Raw genomic sequence first — 16525 nt, 5'->3', positions numbered from 1 at the left:
CCTATACCTTGCTGTGTGAACAAATTGCTGAGCCTAAAAGTTTCCATGTGCCTCCTCTCCGGTCCATTCGTAACATGCGCAGTATTTGTAGAAAACGTAAGCTTCGCAGTGACGTTGCCACTATGTTCTGCAGTGTCCCCACTGCAACAATCACCACAGAACCAATCAGGACGATGATGTCTAGACAAAAGAAAACAATGGGATGTGAACAATAGCTTGATTATAATCCAGCATCCAACAAGATTTCAGGAAAGGTTTAACTCAGATTCTTCAAAAGACTAACTATGTATTAGCTGAGGCTCAGTTGGGAGCAGTCTTGTCTCTAAAGGTTTTGGATTCAAGTCCCACTTCAAGGATTTGAGCATAAAATCTAGGCTGACATTTCAGTGCAGCACTGAAGGGCTGCTGCAGTGTCAGAGGTGTTGCCTTTCAGGTGAAATGTTGAATCATGGCTCATCTGCCTTCTCAAGTGGATGCAAAAGATTCCATTTTGAAGAAGAGCAGGGGAATTACTCCTGTGTCCTGATCAATATTTAACCCTCAACCAACATCACTAAAACGGGTCAATGGGATAATTTTTGTGCACAATTTGGCTGTTGTATTTCCTTTATTACAACACTGATTACACTTTAGAGGCAGTTAATTGACTGTAAAGTGCTTTGGGATGTTTTGAAGTCATGAAAGGCATGGTATAAATGAAAGTTCTTTCACTTTTTCTATGTATCACACTGGTGCTACATACTCGGCCACACTTTGCTGTGGAAAAGTGTGAAGTAGACCAGGCTGTGCAAACAGCATCTCCTGGTGACACTGAGAGTGGAATGGCAGCAAGTGGGAAGCAGGTGACCATATCAACTAGTGGGGCTGCATTGGGTGCACGACATAAAGGGGAGTCAGTGAGATAAGAACAACGAAGTAAAAAGAGACCTTTTGTCAGAACAGGAGAACATTAGAGATGTAACAAGTGAGATGTAACAAGTAAGTACAGAGGCATGGAAAAGGGGAGGGCAGGAAGAACAAAAGGGAAGGTCAAAGATGGGAAGGAGAGATTAAACAGCCAAACAGATGATGATGCAAGGCAAAAGGAGACGGTAGTGGGGTAAGTAAAGAATCAAAAGATGAGGTTTTGGATGAGATGTCAATGGGAATGGCAGAATCCTTACCCGCAGTCCCATCCAAAGAAAACGGCAGATTTTATGATCTAAAATTGTTCAACTCAAGTGCTGAGTCTGGAAGGTTGTAAAGTGCCTAACTGAAAGATGAGGTACTGTTCCTCGAGCTTGCGTTGAGCTTCATTGGAACAGCACAGGAGGCCAAGGACAGAAAGATCAGAATGGAAGTGGGTAGACAATCAAAATGTCAGGTGACCAGAAGCTCGGGATCATGCTTGTTGACTGAATGGTGATGTTGTACATAGCGGTCACCCAATCTGTGTTTGGCCTCCCCAGTGTAAAGGAGAGCAGCATATCCAATGTACTAAACTGAAAGTACAAGTCAGCCCCTGTTTTACCTGGAAAGGGTTTTTGAAGCCTTGGACAGTGGAAAGAGAGAAGGTATGTGTTATAGTCAGATGGGGGATGGGGTATGACGTAGTGGAGATGGTGGTTAAGGCATTTGTAGTCCAGGGTGGATCTGATCATGAAGGACTGGAGATAGAGATCAGGGGCTGGTGCAATGGAGAGAGATTGGTTGGTGGAGGGTGATCATGTGATAAATTAATGGAAATGTTGGTCAGGGAGAGGTCTAATCACAGAGAGGTGGAGATGGTGGTCACGGTGGTGGGTTGGGGGTGGGAGGTGCGGTGGGGTGGGGGAGGCAGTGTAGTAGACTTAATTGCCTTAACCTCAGGACACTGAAGATGGTGATTCAGGGAGTGGGGATTCCAACTGTGTGTTGGGGTGGGGGTGGGGGGGGGGGTAACTTGACGAACCTGGAGAAAATGCCCCTCTTGGCCCACAAGCAGTGCTGTAAAGGCCCTTCTCCCCTCCTTTTATCTGCCAGTTTTCCTGATGTGATAGCATCAGAAGGGTGCAGAAGAGATTAATAAGAATTGTTCCATGGGGATGAGGAAGCTGCGACTATTCTCCTTGGAGAAGATAGAAAAGATTTAATAGAGGTATTCAAAACCATGAGGTGTCTGGACAGACTAGAAAGGAATAAACTATTCCCATTGGTGGAAGGATCTAGAACCACAGCACATAAATTTAAGGTGATTGGCAACAGAAGCAATGGTGACATGAGGAAAGACTTTTCACGTAGCAGTAGTTAGGACCTGGGATGCACTTCCTGAGCATGCGGTGGATACTGATTCAACTGTGGCTTTCAAAAGAGAATTGGACAATTATCTGAGAAGAAACTTTTGCAGAGCTATGGGGTGGAGGAATGCAACTGGGTAAGTTGGTATTGCAGAGAACAGGCACAGACACAATAGGCTGAATGGCCTATTTCTGTGCTTAACAAATCTATGATTTTATGAGGCCCAGGAAACCTGGCCAAGATGGATTAAAAAAAGGAAGAAAAACTGAAAATATGAAGGCAGACAGCCTCCTTCAAATGTTTCAATGGCCCGCCTTCCTCCTATGAGTGGATTGGTTGCCTGTCTTTCCTGGTTCCGTGTAAACCAGAAGTAGGTGGTTTCAAGGTGGGCTAGCTTCCTGTTCCAGATTTTTCACATTTCAGCTTCCCAACTGACCTAAACTTAAAGCAACCTCCAAGACAGATTTAGATTTTAGCACTTGGAATGTTCACAAACCCTGCTCTCATTCATTCACCCCAGGAATATTAAATTCTCAGTCCTGTCCAAACACAAATCAATTCTTTAAAACAGCTACCGCATATTTCCTTTTTTTTAATTCATTCATGGGATGTGGGCTTCACTGGCTGGACCAGCATTTATTGCCCATCCTTAGTTGCCCTTGAGAAGGCGGTGGTGAGCTGCCTTCTTGAACAGCTGCAGTCCATGTGATGTAGATATACCCACAGTGCTGTTAGGAAGATAGTGCCAGGATTTTGACCCAGTGACAGTGAAGGAACAGCGATATATTTCCAAGTCAGGTTGGTGAATGACTTGGAGGGGAACTTTCAGGCGGTGGTGTTCCCATCTATCTGCTACCCTTCTAGGTGACAGTGGTGGTGTGTTTGGAAGGTGCTGTCGAAGGAGCCTTGGTGAATTCCTTCAGTGCACCTTGTAGATGGTACACACTGCTGCCACTGTGCATTGGTGCGAGGAGGGAGTGAACGTTTGTGGATATGATGCCAATAAAGTAGGCTGCTTTGTCCTGGACGGTGTCAAGCTTCTTGAGTGTTGTGGGAGCTGCACTCATCTAGGTAAGTGGGGAGTATCCCATCACACTCCTAACTTGTGCCTTGTAGATGGTGAACAATTTTGGGGAGTCAGGAGGTGAGTTACTCATCACGCAATTCCTAGCCTCTGACCTGCTCTTGTAGCCACAGTATTTATATGGCTAGTCCAGTTCAGTTTCTGGTCAATGATAACCCCCAGGATGTTGATCGTGGGGGATTCAGTGATAGTAATGTTATTGAACATCAAGGGGCGATGGTTGGATTCTCTCTTGTTGGAGATGGTCATTGCCTGACACATGTGATGCGAATCTTACTTGCCACTTGTCAGCCCAAGCCTGGATATTGTCCAGGTCTTGCTGCATTTGGACATGGGCTGCTTTAGTATCTGAAGAGTTGCGAATGGTGCTGAACATTGTGCAATCATCAGCGAACATCCCCACTTCTGAGCTTATGTTGGAAGGAAAGTCATTGATGAAGCAGCTAAAGATGGTTGGGTTGAGGACACTACCCTGAGGAGCTCCCGCAGTGATGTTCTAGAGCTGAGATGATTGACCTCCAACAACCACAGCCATCTTCCTTTATGCTTGGCATGACTCCAATCAGTCGAGAGTTTTCCCCCTGATCCCCATTGACTCCATTTTTGCTAGGGCTCCTTGATGCCACATTTTGTCAAATTTTGCCTAGATGTCAAGGGCAGTCACTCTCACCTCACCTTGGGAGTTCAGCTCTTTTGTCCATGTTTGAACCAAGGCTGTAATGAGGTCAGGAGCTGAGTGGAACCCAAACTGTGTGTCAGTGAGCAGGTTATTACTAAGCAAGTGCCGCTTAATAGTGCTGTTGATGACCCCTTCCATTACTTTACTGATGATGGAGAGTAGATTGATGGGGTAGTAATTGTCCAGGTTGGAATTGTTCTGCTTTTTGTGTATAGGACATACCTGGGCAACTTTCCACATAGCTAGGTAGATGCCAGTGTTGTAGCTGTACTAGAACAGCTTGGCTAGGGGCATGGCAAGTTCTGGAGCACAAATCTTCAGTGCTATTGCTGGAAATATTGTTAGGGTCCATTGCCCTTGCAGTATCCAATGCCTTCACCCATTTCTTGATATCATGTGGAGTGAATCGAATTGGCTGAAGACTGGCATCTGTGATGCTAGAGACCTCCGGAGGAGGCTGAGATGGATCATTCATTCAGCATTTCTGGCTGAAGATTGTAGCTAATGCTTCAGCCTTATCTTTTGCACTGATGTGCTGCTCCTTCAACATTGAAGATGGGGATATTTGTGGAGCCTCCTCTTCCAGGGAGTTGTTTAACTGTCCACCACCATTCACGACTGGATGTGGCAGGATTGCAGAGCTTAGATCTGATTCGTTGGTTGTGGGATCGCTTAGCTCTGTCTATCACTTGCTACTTATGCTGTATAGCACAGGAAGTAGTTCTGTGTTATAGCTTCACCAGGCTGATACCTCATTTTTAGGTATGCCTGGTGCTGCTCCTGGCATGCCCCTCTGCATTCTTCATTGAACCAGGGTTGATTCCCTGGCTTGATGGTAATGGTAGCATGAGGGATATGCCAGGCCATGTGGTTACAGATTGTGTTTGAGTACAATTCTGTTGCTGCTGATGGTCCACAGCGCCTCATAGATACCTAATCTTGAGTTGCTAGATCTGTTCAAACTCTATCCCATTTAGCTTGGTGGCAGTGCCACACAGCACGATGGAGGGTATCCTCAATGTGAAGCCAGGACTTCGCCTCCATAATGACTGTGGCAGTGGTCACTCCTACCAATGCTATCATGGACAGGTGCATCTGTGGCAGGCAGGTTGGTGAGGATGAGGTCAAGTATGTTTTTCCCTCTTGTTGGTTTCCTCACCACCTGCCGCAGACCCAGTCTAGCAGTTCTGTCCTTTATGACTCAGCCAGCTTGGTCAGTAGTGGTGCTAACGAGCCACTCTTGTTCCATTTTTAATAATGCTTCAAATTCCTTTATTATTTTTGAATGTTTTCTGCATTCACATACATACCACTCAATCCTGATTCCAACTTTGTGGATTTTGAGGGGCAAAAAACACAGCCTATTTTTTCCCTTGTCTCTGGTAATATTTTCTCACTATTTATTCTCCTCTAAGCCTCCTGTTTCCTTCTGACAGCTTGATTAATCCTGCTCTCCCACTAGTCTTGAATCCAGGCTTTGCCCAACCTCTGTCATGTTAGTTTAATTCCTCTCATATTGCCCAATTTACTCTCACTGCAGGATATTAATGTCATTACTGCTCAGGTAAAAGCTAATTCTTTAATATAACCTTTTCTTTTTCCTGACATAATCTAAGCTAAGACAATAGTGTGGTTCTGAGGATGATGAATGTGCTGTGCTTCAGATGAGGAATCAAGCTGAGGTAATGTCTGCCAGTCATAGTGCATGTTTAAGATCCCATCGAACAATTCAAACAAGAGTAGTGATGGCCAACGTTCCTCCCTCAAACAATTAACTGGTCATTTATTTAATGGTGGTTCAGCATATCTATTGCCCCTGCTTAGACAATACCAGTCACTTCATTCCAAAAGAATTCATAGTGGGAAGCAATTTCAGACACGAGGGGCTGGATTTTGAAGTCAGCAAAAACAAATAGCAGCAACTTTACATTACACATGTAGTTAAACATAGACATTTTATGAGCTTTCACACTGGAAGTTCCTGTCAGCCAAGAATTGAAAAAGAACATCAACTTCTACAGTATATCTGGAGCCTGTGTGAGCAAGACTAGCAACAATGTGGACTAGATTTTGCAGTCCCATTTTGGGACTGCACAGAATTGGGAATTGGAAGCAATTGGCCACTGTGAACAGTGAATGTGGAAGTCCCGCCTCCATTTCCGTCTCCAATTATTTTCAGCAAAGCAGCTAAGTGGGCAGTTTGGGAGCCCCACACGGTGATATTCAGAAGTTGCTGGCACCAATCTGGGAGTGGGCATTTCAGAACTTTTGCAATTTTCTGTGAGATTGCTGCATTTTAGAAGTTTTCCTAAGTCATACCTATACAGTGGAGACATGACCAGTGGATTGGAGGCAGGAAGAATGTAAAGGTGTTCCCTCCTTTACAGATCATCATGAAATGCTGTAGCCTGAGTCACAACAATGTATACCAAAGTGAGTGATGACAGTGTTGTCATTGGAAAAAGTAAGCCACCATTAAATAATATGTTTGCCAGGTTGTTACTTCTGACAACTGGCAAACTGTCAAGTAAAAGAACAGCATTGTAAAATTGAAAAAATCTTCAGATGCATCAGAAGAAATTATACACTGGATAAAGTGCTATGCTGTATTGTATAGTATTGAAAGGTTACCCCAGTGTGAGATCAATAGCTACTTGTTTTAACAATCCCAGTGGCTTTCATTCATTATTAACAGGAGAGCTCAGCCATCTGCCTGGCTGTTTGAAAGCTTTGATAGCTGGCTGAGCTTTCATTTATTCTTTGTAAAACTGCTCAGCCATCTGTTTGGTTGTTTGAAAGCTGCGTCAGATGTAGGAGCTTTTGGCTGCCATCAAAGGCACTAATGGATTCTGAACTGCAGAGTTTATTTATGCAGCTGTCCCAGGGAATGTGAGTTTGATGGCTTGGCTGCCTTCCAAAACATAAATGAATTCTAAATTGCAGGGTTTGTTTGCACAGCTTTGACAGATTTTTCAAAGAGGATGATGGTTTTATGATGATCATTCAAGTACTGCTGGTGTATTTTGACAGAATTTTGAGATTTTCAAAGATTTCTAAATGATATTTTCTGGTTGTGAGTTCTGTTTATAAAGTGGTTACTGGGCGAGCAGGTTAGGGGCTGAGGGTGGGTGATGGGGGTAGGGTGGAAGAAGGTGGTAGGAGTGTTAAAGGGGTGAAAGGGGGTGGGGTGTGAATGGGTGAAGGGATGAGAGGGTGAAGGGGTTAGGGAGGCGAAGGGGGTCAGGGTGAGGTGGGGCTTTGCATTGATCTGAAGAAGTGGGCCGATACTCGGTGTCCACCCTGAGTCTATTGCTGGGGGCTGTCCCACCCTCCAGGAGATGAAAATCCCGCCTGCCAGTGCTGCCAGGACAGAGACAGGATTGCAACATCAGGAAAATTCCCGAGTCCTGATTCCCGCCTCCATGATGAAAAATCCAGCCCTATGTCTCCATAACCAATCAGATTAATGGAATGTTAATCAGCAGCACAGCATGCAATTATGTATTACTGTGTCACCTCTACGCTCCATTTGATTATGAAGATCAAGAACTCACAATTAATTACCTGAGTTAATTCTTCACATTACTGGTGTCTAAAAGAGAATTATATTTTCTTTGTCACTGTCAATAAAACGACTCTACTGACCTAGGATACATAAAGGCTTTCTGACAAATTTCAGACGGCCTCTCCATCCTCTGAATCGACAACAGCAGCCAGCTGCCCAGACCCTGAGAGCAAACTCTAATCCAAACACAATGATGGTAACAGCTTCCTGTTTAAAAAAGCACAGACAGATATACAACTTGTTACAAAGTATTACAATTTAATATCCATACTAAATCAACATCAAATTTCTATTAGTTATAAATTCATTCAAAACACCTGGCTTCACTAAATTTATCTTTTTGATAATGAAACAAGTTAGGAAATAATCAATGTTAATTAAGTTCCATGAAACACAGGGACATTATAGCTAACTTCCACCAGTTAAAACAAAATTGATCTTTAACTTCATCAAGTAGAATCAAGTGTTGAATAATCAAAGTATTTAGTTTGAAGAGAACTTTGGAGGAATCAAAATGAGAAAGAAATAGACAAGGGTTTGACCAGCAGTGCAACAGAGAGAGGGGAAGATGGATGGAGACGAATAGTTGAGTGGTGAGCATAGAGGTGTAATGGATCTGAATGATCAATGTGGAAGGTTAGATGAATGGGTGATGTAGAGTGTAACTCTTTCAAGTACAAACACATTTTCTATCTGTTCCTATTCAGATGAAGTTACATTGTTTCATAGTTTGCCATTGTGAGATTTGAACTCTTGATCTTGGGGTTGCAAGCCCAGTACCATAACCACTTGGCTATTTAGGCTAAGCTGATGTAGAGTGTAGATGAACAGGATGTGAAAAGGATTAGATTGGTGGTGTGTGTAGAGGCTTAAATAAGCAGTGTCTGTAGGGTGCTGGATGTGTGAAAGATGTACACATGCAGATGAATGGTCTGTGTAGAGGTATGGATTAATGGTGTAAGTAGTAGAATGACTGAGATATGTAGAGTGTAAATGAGTGGTGTATGTAGAGGAGTGGATGTGTGATGTATGGAGGCAAGGTAAGAGAGCGATGTATGCAGAGTTATAAACAAATAATTTCCTGTTAATGGACAAATGTGGACCAAATGGCAGATAAACCCCTGAAGTATTAATATCTGTGGAGGTTCACCTTTTGCAGTAACCATTTTAAAAATGACAAGATTTCTGGCACTTTGCATTTCAATGGGTCATAATTATTCTTTGTCATTTTGGATTTTTGGATTGAAATTTGGATTGTTCAGTTTTCAAGTTAAAAACTTTCTTGACTAATCCACAATACAGTTCACTGTGAGATCTGGGTTCTAACACAGTCCAGGTTGATGGGATGCTGGCTGTAAGGGTGCTATTGAAAATTAGCTTGAGCATGAGCCTCCTGTAATTAGAGAGATGACAGGGTGGCTAGTGTGAAAATTGTTACATTGATGAAATGGGGGTGTTTTGCTGATGTTGGTGTTTTTTTAATTATTTCATGGGATGTGGGCATCACTGGCAAGGCCAGCTCTTGTTGCCCATCCCTAAGTGCTCTTGCTAGATCATTTCAGAGGGCAGTTAAGAGTCAACCATGTTGTTGTGGGTCTAGAGTCACATGCAGGCCAGACCAGGTAAGGATGGCAGGTTTCCTTCCCTAAAGGACATTAATGAACCAGTTAGGTTTTTGCAACAATCAATGATAGTTTCATGATCACTGTCACTGAGACTAGCTTTATTTTCCAGATTTATTAACTGAATTCAAATTCCACCAGCTCCATGGTGGGATTCAAACGCATACCCTCAGTACATTATCCTGGGTCGTTGGATTACAAATTCATCAACGTTGCCACTATACCACCGCCTCCCCTGTTGTGGTATGGACACAGAGTCAGAGCAAAAGCTTTGATCTGCTTCCGGCTTTGCCATAACCTACTCTTGAGGTGCCTGATATTAACAATGTGGAAGCGTTCCATTCTTCAACACTAACATCCTTTTCTTTTTTGGGAATTGCAGGATGTTATTTTGCAACAATGTACCAGGCTTTGATAGCAAAACTTAGAAACAGGATCAGACCATACAGTCCCTCGGGCTTGCTCTGCCATTTGACAAGATCACAGCTGATCAAACCAACCCAAAACATCTAAGCAATGCTGGACCATGCTAATTGAAAGCAGATCTATATACTGTTCTGTCAAATGTAATCAGAATCAATTGATTGGAATGTGAGATAATAAGTTACCCTACAAAGCCCAGACAGAAAATTGAGGTTGAATGTGTTAAGGCTGTAGCTGCATAACACATTAATTAATCAACACAAACCTAAATCTAATAATTAGAAGATTGGCTTTACGGTGTGTAACAAGAGTTGTGCAAGTTAGATTGTACTTAACCAGTGTTAGAAGCCATTTTTGTGAGAGTGCCTCGAATTCGGAAAATGTTGACAAAATGGCCAGGATTAAGCATCCAAGGACTAATAAAAATCTGTGAAATGAAAAACAAGGGATCAATCATTGCACACATCAAATTTATATAACATCAACTTTGAACACAATGCAGCTATCAACAGAACTATGTACTTGGAAAGGAAGCACAGTACCTACATGCTAATGTGTGTGGCAAGTCAATGAATCATATCATCAAAGTAATTTGATATTTTATCAACAAGAGTTAAATCTGTATCAGCAAAGTCTGAAATGTGCCACATTTTCATAGTGAAGCAATAAATGTATAAATCTCACCAGTTACAAGGAAATGTCTACTCAACTGAGACCTCAGCATATTTGATCCCAATATTCTGCATAGACTCTGGGAGGTATCCTTATGATTTCACATTCCAGCAAGGAGCCTCCAGAAAATTCCAGAAAATCATGCATGAACGTTAACTGGTCAGAAAATCATGTGCAGCAAACACAGAGATTCCAATGTGCTCTTACACTGGACAAGGCTAGCCACTGGAAATGCAACGTAGAAATTATCCCATAGGTTGTTACTATCACTGCTGTTTCAACTTTCTAATACCCATTGGTTGGTATTATGACTGGAACCTTCAAGATGTGTATTGCAGGAGGATACCCTTTCCCAGCTATATAACAATAAGGTGATACATACAGAGGAAACAAATAATAAACTGAACACTCATGACCAAGTAAAACAGAGAAAAATCTAACACATCAGCTAAAAAAATACAGCATCAGTTCAGTGTTGATACCCACTCCACTTATAGTTACAAGACAATGGTATAATTTGAACCACGGAAAAAAAGAAAATTTACATTTGCTTAGCCTTTCACCTCAGAACATCCCAAAATGTGTTACTGGACATTAAGCTTTCTCAGTCATACAGACTCGAAACGTTAACTGTGTTCCTCTCCGCAGATGCTGTCAGACCTGCTGAGTTTTTCCAGGTATTTTTATTTTTGTTTAAGGTTTCTCAAAATGTCATCTTGCTCTAAAGCTACATTTTTGTTCCCACTTCCTCTTCTCCCATGGACTCTATTCAGAGGGTTGTATGAAGGTCCTGCACTAGCTGGATATTAATTATAGAGTTGGTTTGCAAAAATATAAAATGATTTTCACATTGGGATAAAAGAATCATTGATGCAACATCTTGAGATGATAATGCCACAAAATTAGCTACTGGTTAATGCGTGCATTATTGCAGTAGAACATGATTGGAAAACAATTCATGTGATGTGAAATCATTTGTGCATGTCTGGTAATACACAGTTCTTGACACTAATTCTTTCTTGGGATTAGTATACTATTACATCAAATGGTAGTCGATAGAATGTAATGCTAAATCTTTATAAAACGCTAGTTAAACCTCAGCTGGAGAATTTGGGAACCACACTTAAGAACCTTCCCTGTGGCAGAATGATCAGTTATCAAAGAATACAGGTTTAAGGTGACTGCCAAAAGAACCAGCAACATCATTAGGAAACTTTTTATTTTATGCAACAAGTTGTGATTTAGAATGAACTGCCTGGAAAAGTGGAGGACGCAGATTCAATAATAAATTTCAGAAGGATTTGGATGAACACTTGAATGAAAAGAAATTGGCAGGCACAGTCCAAATCATTCTATGATTCTATAACATAGCGAATTCTCAAGGGATGAAATTTCAGGAGTTTTGCTTTTCCAGTGCATTGGGAGTAATAGAATTTGTGACCACTAAGACAATAGAATGCAGATCCCATCCAAAATCCCCAGAATGGGAATGTCAGCGTGAATGGTCGGCACCTGTACTGAAGTCAAAATGGAGGAGCATTATGCCTTCCCAAGGATGGAAGAAATGCCTTGGAAGTGCCAAATAATGAAGATAACTTGCTTTTTCTCTTCATCTTCAAATGCAGCCAATAGCGGTCCTGACAAATGTGATCAATTCTCCAGGATCAATTACCTTAGGCTTACAAGTCTCCCAAGCTTTTTAAAATTGCTCAATAGTATTCATCCTGGTTCTCAGCTGATGGGAATGGTCCTGATGCCTTCTAAAGGCATATTAAGCACAATTCCTGTGATTGCCAAGTAACTCACACAGAGCCACCCTTCCTCTGCTGAAAAATTACTGCACATAAAAAACAGGGTCAAAACCCTGGTGGAACAGGATTCCATCCCAAATTCCGGCTGCAAGCCAACAACTCCAGTCTGCTTTTTGCCATTGCCCCAGATTGGAATTTTGAGGCCTCGCTTGTCTAAACCATTGAGGACTGGATTATGCAAAAGCTGTTGTCGAATATGATTCTCTGAAACTGAGATCTATCCTTGGGTTGCAAGACCAACTATCCTGAAATACTGAAATTCAAAGCTTTTCAGATAATGTGAAAACCTGAGAAACGAAGACTCTTTCATGAATGGCTCTATGAGTATAATTTTTTGTCTCACCATAAGCTTTGGAACCAAAGGGGTTCTTTCCATCAATTCTTATACAAGCCACAAGAGGGACCCAATGCTCTCTGTGAATAGGAAATAGTCTCTACCAAATCCTAAAAATCACTACTAAGGATAATATGACATTTTAGTATATTGGTTATATTAATTTTCTCAACAGCATGTCTTTCCATTATCATTCTGACTAATAACCATAATAACAATGTATCAGTTGGTTTAACTATCATGGCCAGTCTTTTTTACCTGTATATTCTCTAGAAACAAGGCTACACTGTACTATTTTAAGTACAGATATTGGTGTTGAAGTTTCAAGTTTAAACTTATTTGCTATCCTTTTGGGTCAAAATGGGGCTGTTATTTATCTATGCACCTTGAGAATTTGAAACCTCCATATCATCACCATCACCAAGGTATTTTCTTAGAACCTGAGTGCTGATTATAATAGCAAATATATAACATTAATAACCATCATTATCTATTAAAGGGGTGAGCATTTAAGGTTACAAAAATGTTGTACCATCAATTGGTATGTGGCAGACTGAAAATAACAGACTCCCCTTAATGTCTTGCGACAACCTTAAACTGTACTTTGAACACCATTACTGTATTATAGCCCAAAACAAAATATACAGTGATTTCACAAGAAGCCTTGAAATCAAGCGACATATGCAGCATCAGAATGCGCAGTGATGCATTAGTTTCCACTTATTAAAGCAAGTTTGAGATAACCAGAAGTAAGTATATATCTGTGAATTAAAGATGCTTGGAGAGTAGCAGGAATGTTAAACCAAAGACTGTATGGGGAATATGAAAGTGGGGCTCAAACCAACACAAAAAAGGAAATAATGAAAGGTGGCCAAGCCGTGCAAGAAGCTGAGAAATGCAAGAAATGCAAGAGTGTAACAGCTGTGCTGGAGCTGAAATCCTGGAGCAATGATGGAAAGAGAAGTGGAATGGAATGGCAGTCCGCCAGCTAGCTTCCCCCTCCCCTTTGCATCAGTAAAGTTCCAATCGCATCCTCCCCTGACCTACCCCACTCAGCAAGAATGTCACCTTCAGCTATAAAGGTCACTACTGTGGTAATCTGATGTATAATATACCTTTAAGAAGAATGTTATAATTGAAGATCATATGATATTAGTACCCAATAGCAGAGTAGCACGGGCTACTCTGTAGTTAGTAGTCTGTAGTCAGTTGTTAGTAGCAGTGGTAGTGTAGAGATAGAGTTTGAAATGTTAGCACATGCTTAGTTGCTGCTGAGCACCTTTGTAAATAAACGCAGAGTATTCACCTATGAAGTATCTGCTACTCAACTCTATCATTAGTACTAAGTCGGCCAACCCTTAAGCAAGCGGGCGAACAGGATCCAACAAAATGGTGACTAGAATCCAACAAACTGGCAATGAGGATTAAACAAGTTAAACAGAAGAAATCAAGAGAAACAAAATCGGCACTGTACTTCGCACAGCAATTGTAAGTAGAAATTCCGTTCAAATCATCGAAGTAACTCCCTCACAGAATGCTGCAATTCGGAAGAATTGAATCTTTCGATCCAGCAACGGATGATTGGTCTCACTACATTGAACGTCTCATATTCTTTTTCCAAGCAACCGAGATTGTGGAGGAAGAGAAGAGGTGGGCGATCCACTTAAGTTCATGTGGGAATAAGACTTGTAGCTTGATTTGAGATTTGACGGTATCCAGTGCCCCAGACTCGAGAAATTTTGATGAATTAGTGGATCTGGTGAAGGGCCATTACCAAACAAAGCCCTCAGTAACGATACAAACGTTCAAGTTTAATTCAAGAATTAGAGCCCCGGGGGAGACAATTACAAGCTATATGGCAAATTTGAAGCTATTAACGGAACATTGTGAGTTTGGTACATCCTTAAACGATATGCTTAGAGATTGTTTAGTGTGTGGTGTGAATGAGAACATGATTCAGAAGCGATTGTTGTCTGAAACAAATTTGGATTTCAAGAATGTGCTAGAGATTAGATTGGCAATGGAAAATGGTTAAGGATTCAAAAGCCATACAGGTTGCGGAAAATGGTGCTGTCCTCCACATGGGGTGGGAAGGCCCAGCCAAAAAGGGCACAAAAATGCTTTACTCTACTGAGAGTCAGGAAACGGCCCCCGCTAGCAGGAAAATGAGATAAAACAACTCGGCAATGAAAACAAGGAGTAATATCAATAGAGGTGGAAACAAGCAATTTTTTAATGATTGGCACTTTAAAAAAAATAGAATGTTTTTATTACTCTCACAACAGACACATAGATAGTGTAAGGAAAGGGTCAAGCAGACTTTTAAACAAAAGATAAAAACTAGTGAGATCTACAATGTAGAAGAGCCCAAAGCAACAGAGTCAGATATTTACTCAACACAAAAACAGAATTACCTGGAAAAACTCAGCAGGTCTGGCAGCATCGGCGGAGAAGAAAAGAGTTGACGTTTCGAGTCCTCATGAACCTTCAACAGAATGTTGAAGGGTCATGAGGACTCGAAACGTCAACTCTTCTCCGCCGATGCTGCCAGACCTGCTGAGTTTTTCCAGGTAACTCCATTTTTGTTTTGGATTTCCAGCATCCGCAGTTTTTTGTTTTTATATCAGATATTTACTCATTGTATAACTTGAAGGTTGGAAGAACAGAACCAATATATGTAACAGTGAAAGTGAATGGTAGACCTGTTAGAATGGAAGTGGACACAGAATCTTCCACTACAGTAATTGGGGAACATACCTTCAAATATCTGAATAATGGCAAACATCAATTAAATTTGGAAGAAACAACTGCCCAATTAAAAACATACACGGGTGAAGACATCTGAGTCAAAGGATAAGCAAAGTAACTGTTCATTATGGGAGCCAATTGATAAAGCTACCAGTGTTGGTATTGAGAGGCAGAGGACCAAGCCTTCTATGGCAAAATTGACTAAGGGAAATCGACCTTGAGTGGCCACTAAGATTCCAAAAGGAAGCAGGAAGTGTTTCTGCTTTGGAAAAGGAATGTGTAAAGATTCAACAACCTGAAGAACTGCAGGCTGTCTTGAGCCAAAACGTGGAATAAAAGCAGCAGGAACTCAAAGAGACCATGCTTAAGGAGAGAGTGCGAGATGAGGTAGCAACCTCTGAAAGGAAAAAGAAAACCTGCTGAAGACCTTCACACATGACAAGATTCCCACAGGTCTGAGTTTGTACCTGTGGAAATGTACAAAGAGAAACGGAAAGAATTCAGCAGCTCTCTGATCAAAATGAAGGATGAGTTGGCAGAGAAGACACAGCAATGCTTAATTTTCCAGGAGGCAGCAAACAATTACAAGAAAGAGATGGAAGAGCTGAAGAATCAGCTACATGAAGCCAAAGAGGCTTTGGAGGCAAAAGATGCAGAATTTTCTAAGAAGCAGACAGATGATGAAATTCTGGGAGACTCAACTGCTGAGTTCACTAAAGTTGGACTTGCATCTGAGATTAGTCTGGCCAATGTTGAAACTGAAAAGAAGGACGAGAAAAAATTCAGTGCTAGAAAGAAGTACGTAGAAAGAAGGCCGAAAGGGTGATTCAAACATTCAAGGCAGGCATGAAGAAATTAACTGAAGATTCCTTAACAACCAAGCTAGCACGCTTTCTTTTCCATTATAGGACCACCCCTCACACAACAACAGGTGCGGAGTTATTGATGAAACGCCATCTTAGGATGAAATTGAGCTTAATAATGCCGAATTTAGGGGGGAAGGTGGAAAGGAGTCAGGGAAGTCAGAAAACTAGACACAACTGGCATAGTTGCAAGAGGAAATTTACAGTGGGAGAGACGGTATACGTGAAGAGCTTTGGAGAAGGACCAAAGTGGTTACCGGGTGAAATAAGTGCAGTGACTGGACCTCTACCTTACCACGTGGAGGTGGAACCCTTAGTCATCCGGAAACATGTGGATCATCTAAGCAAGAGAGAAACTACACACCAAGAAATGATTCCACCAGTGTTCGTGACTGGGTCAGCATTTCCTGTACAGAGAACTCAACCCAGTACAGACATGTCTGTTGTTCCTTCAAGAGTGGAGGATAT

The 16525-nt window shown here is 41.6% G+C and overlaps 1 protein-coding gene across 1 annotated transcript in view; it reads right to left on the bottom strand.

The window, feature by feature from the left end:
* kcnq3 (potassium voltage-gated channel, KQT-like subfamily, member 3) overlaps positions 1–16525 on the bottom strand; it is a 1166510-nt gene that overhangs the window by 781496 nt on the left and 368489 nt on the right. Inside the window, exons 2-4 of the mRNA XM_041190084.1 lie at positions 9966–10056; positions 7665–7791; positions 8–180 (exon numbers count right to left, since the gene is read on the bottom strand). Coding sequence (XP_041046018.1) covers positions 8–180; positions 7665–7791; positions 9966–10056 — 391 coding nt within the window. The remainder of the gene's footprint in view (positions 1–7; positions 181–7664; positions 7792–9965; positions 10057–16525) is intronic.

Source organism: Carcharodon carcharias, chromosome 6 (genome assembly GCF_017639515.1).
Source record: "Carcharodon carcharias isolate sCarCar2 chromosome 6, sCarCar2.pri, whole genome shotgun sequence".
NCBI lineage: Eukaryota > Metazoa > Chordata > Chondrichthyes > Lamniformes > Lamnidae > Carcharodon > Carcharodon carcharias.
This window is presented reverse-complemented; position numbering and strand designations above follow the sequence as displayed.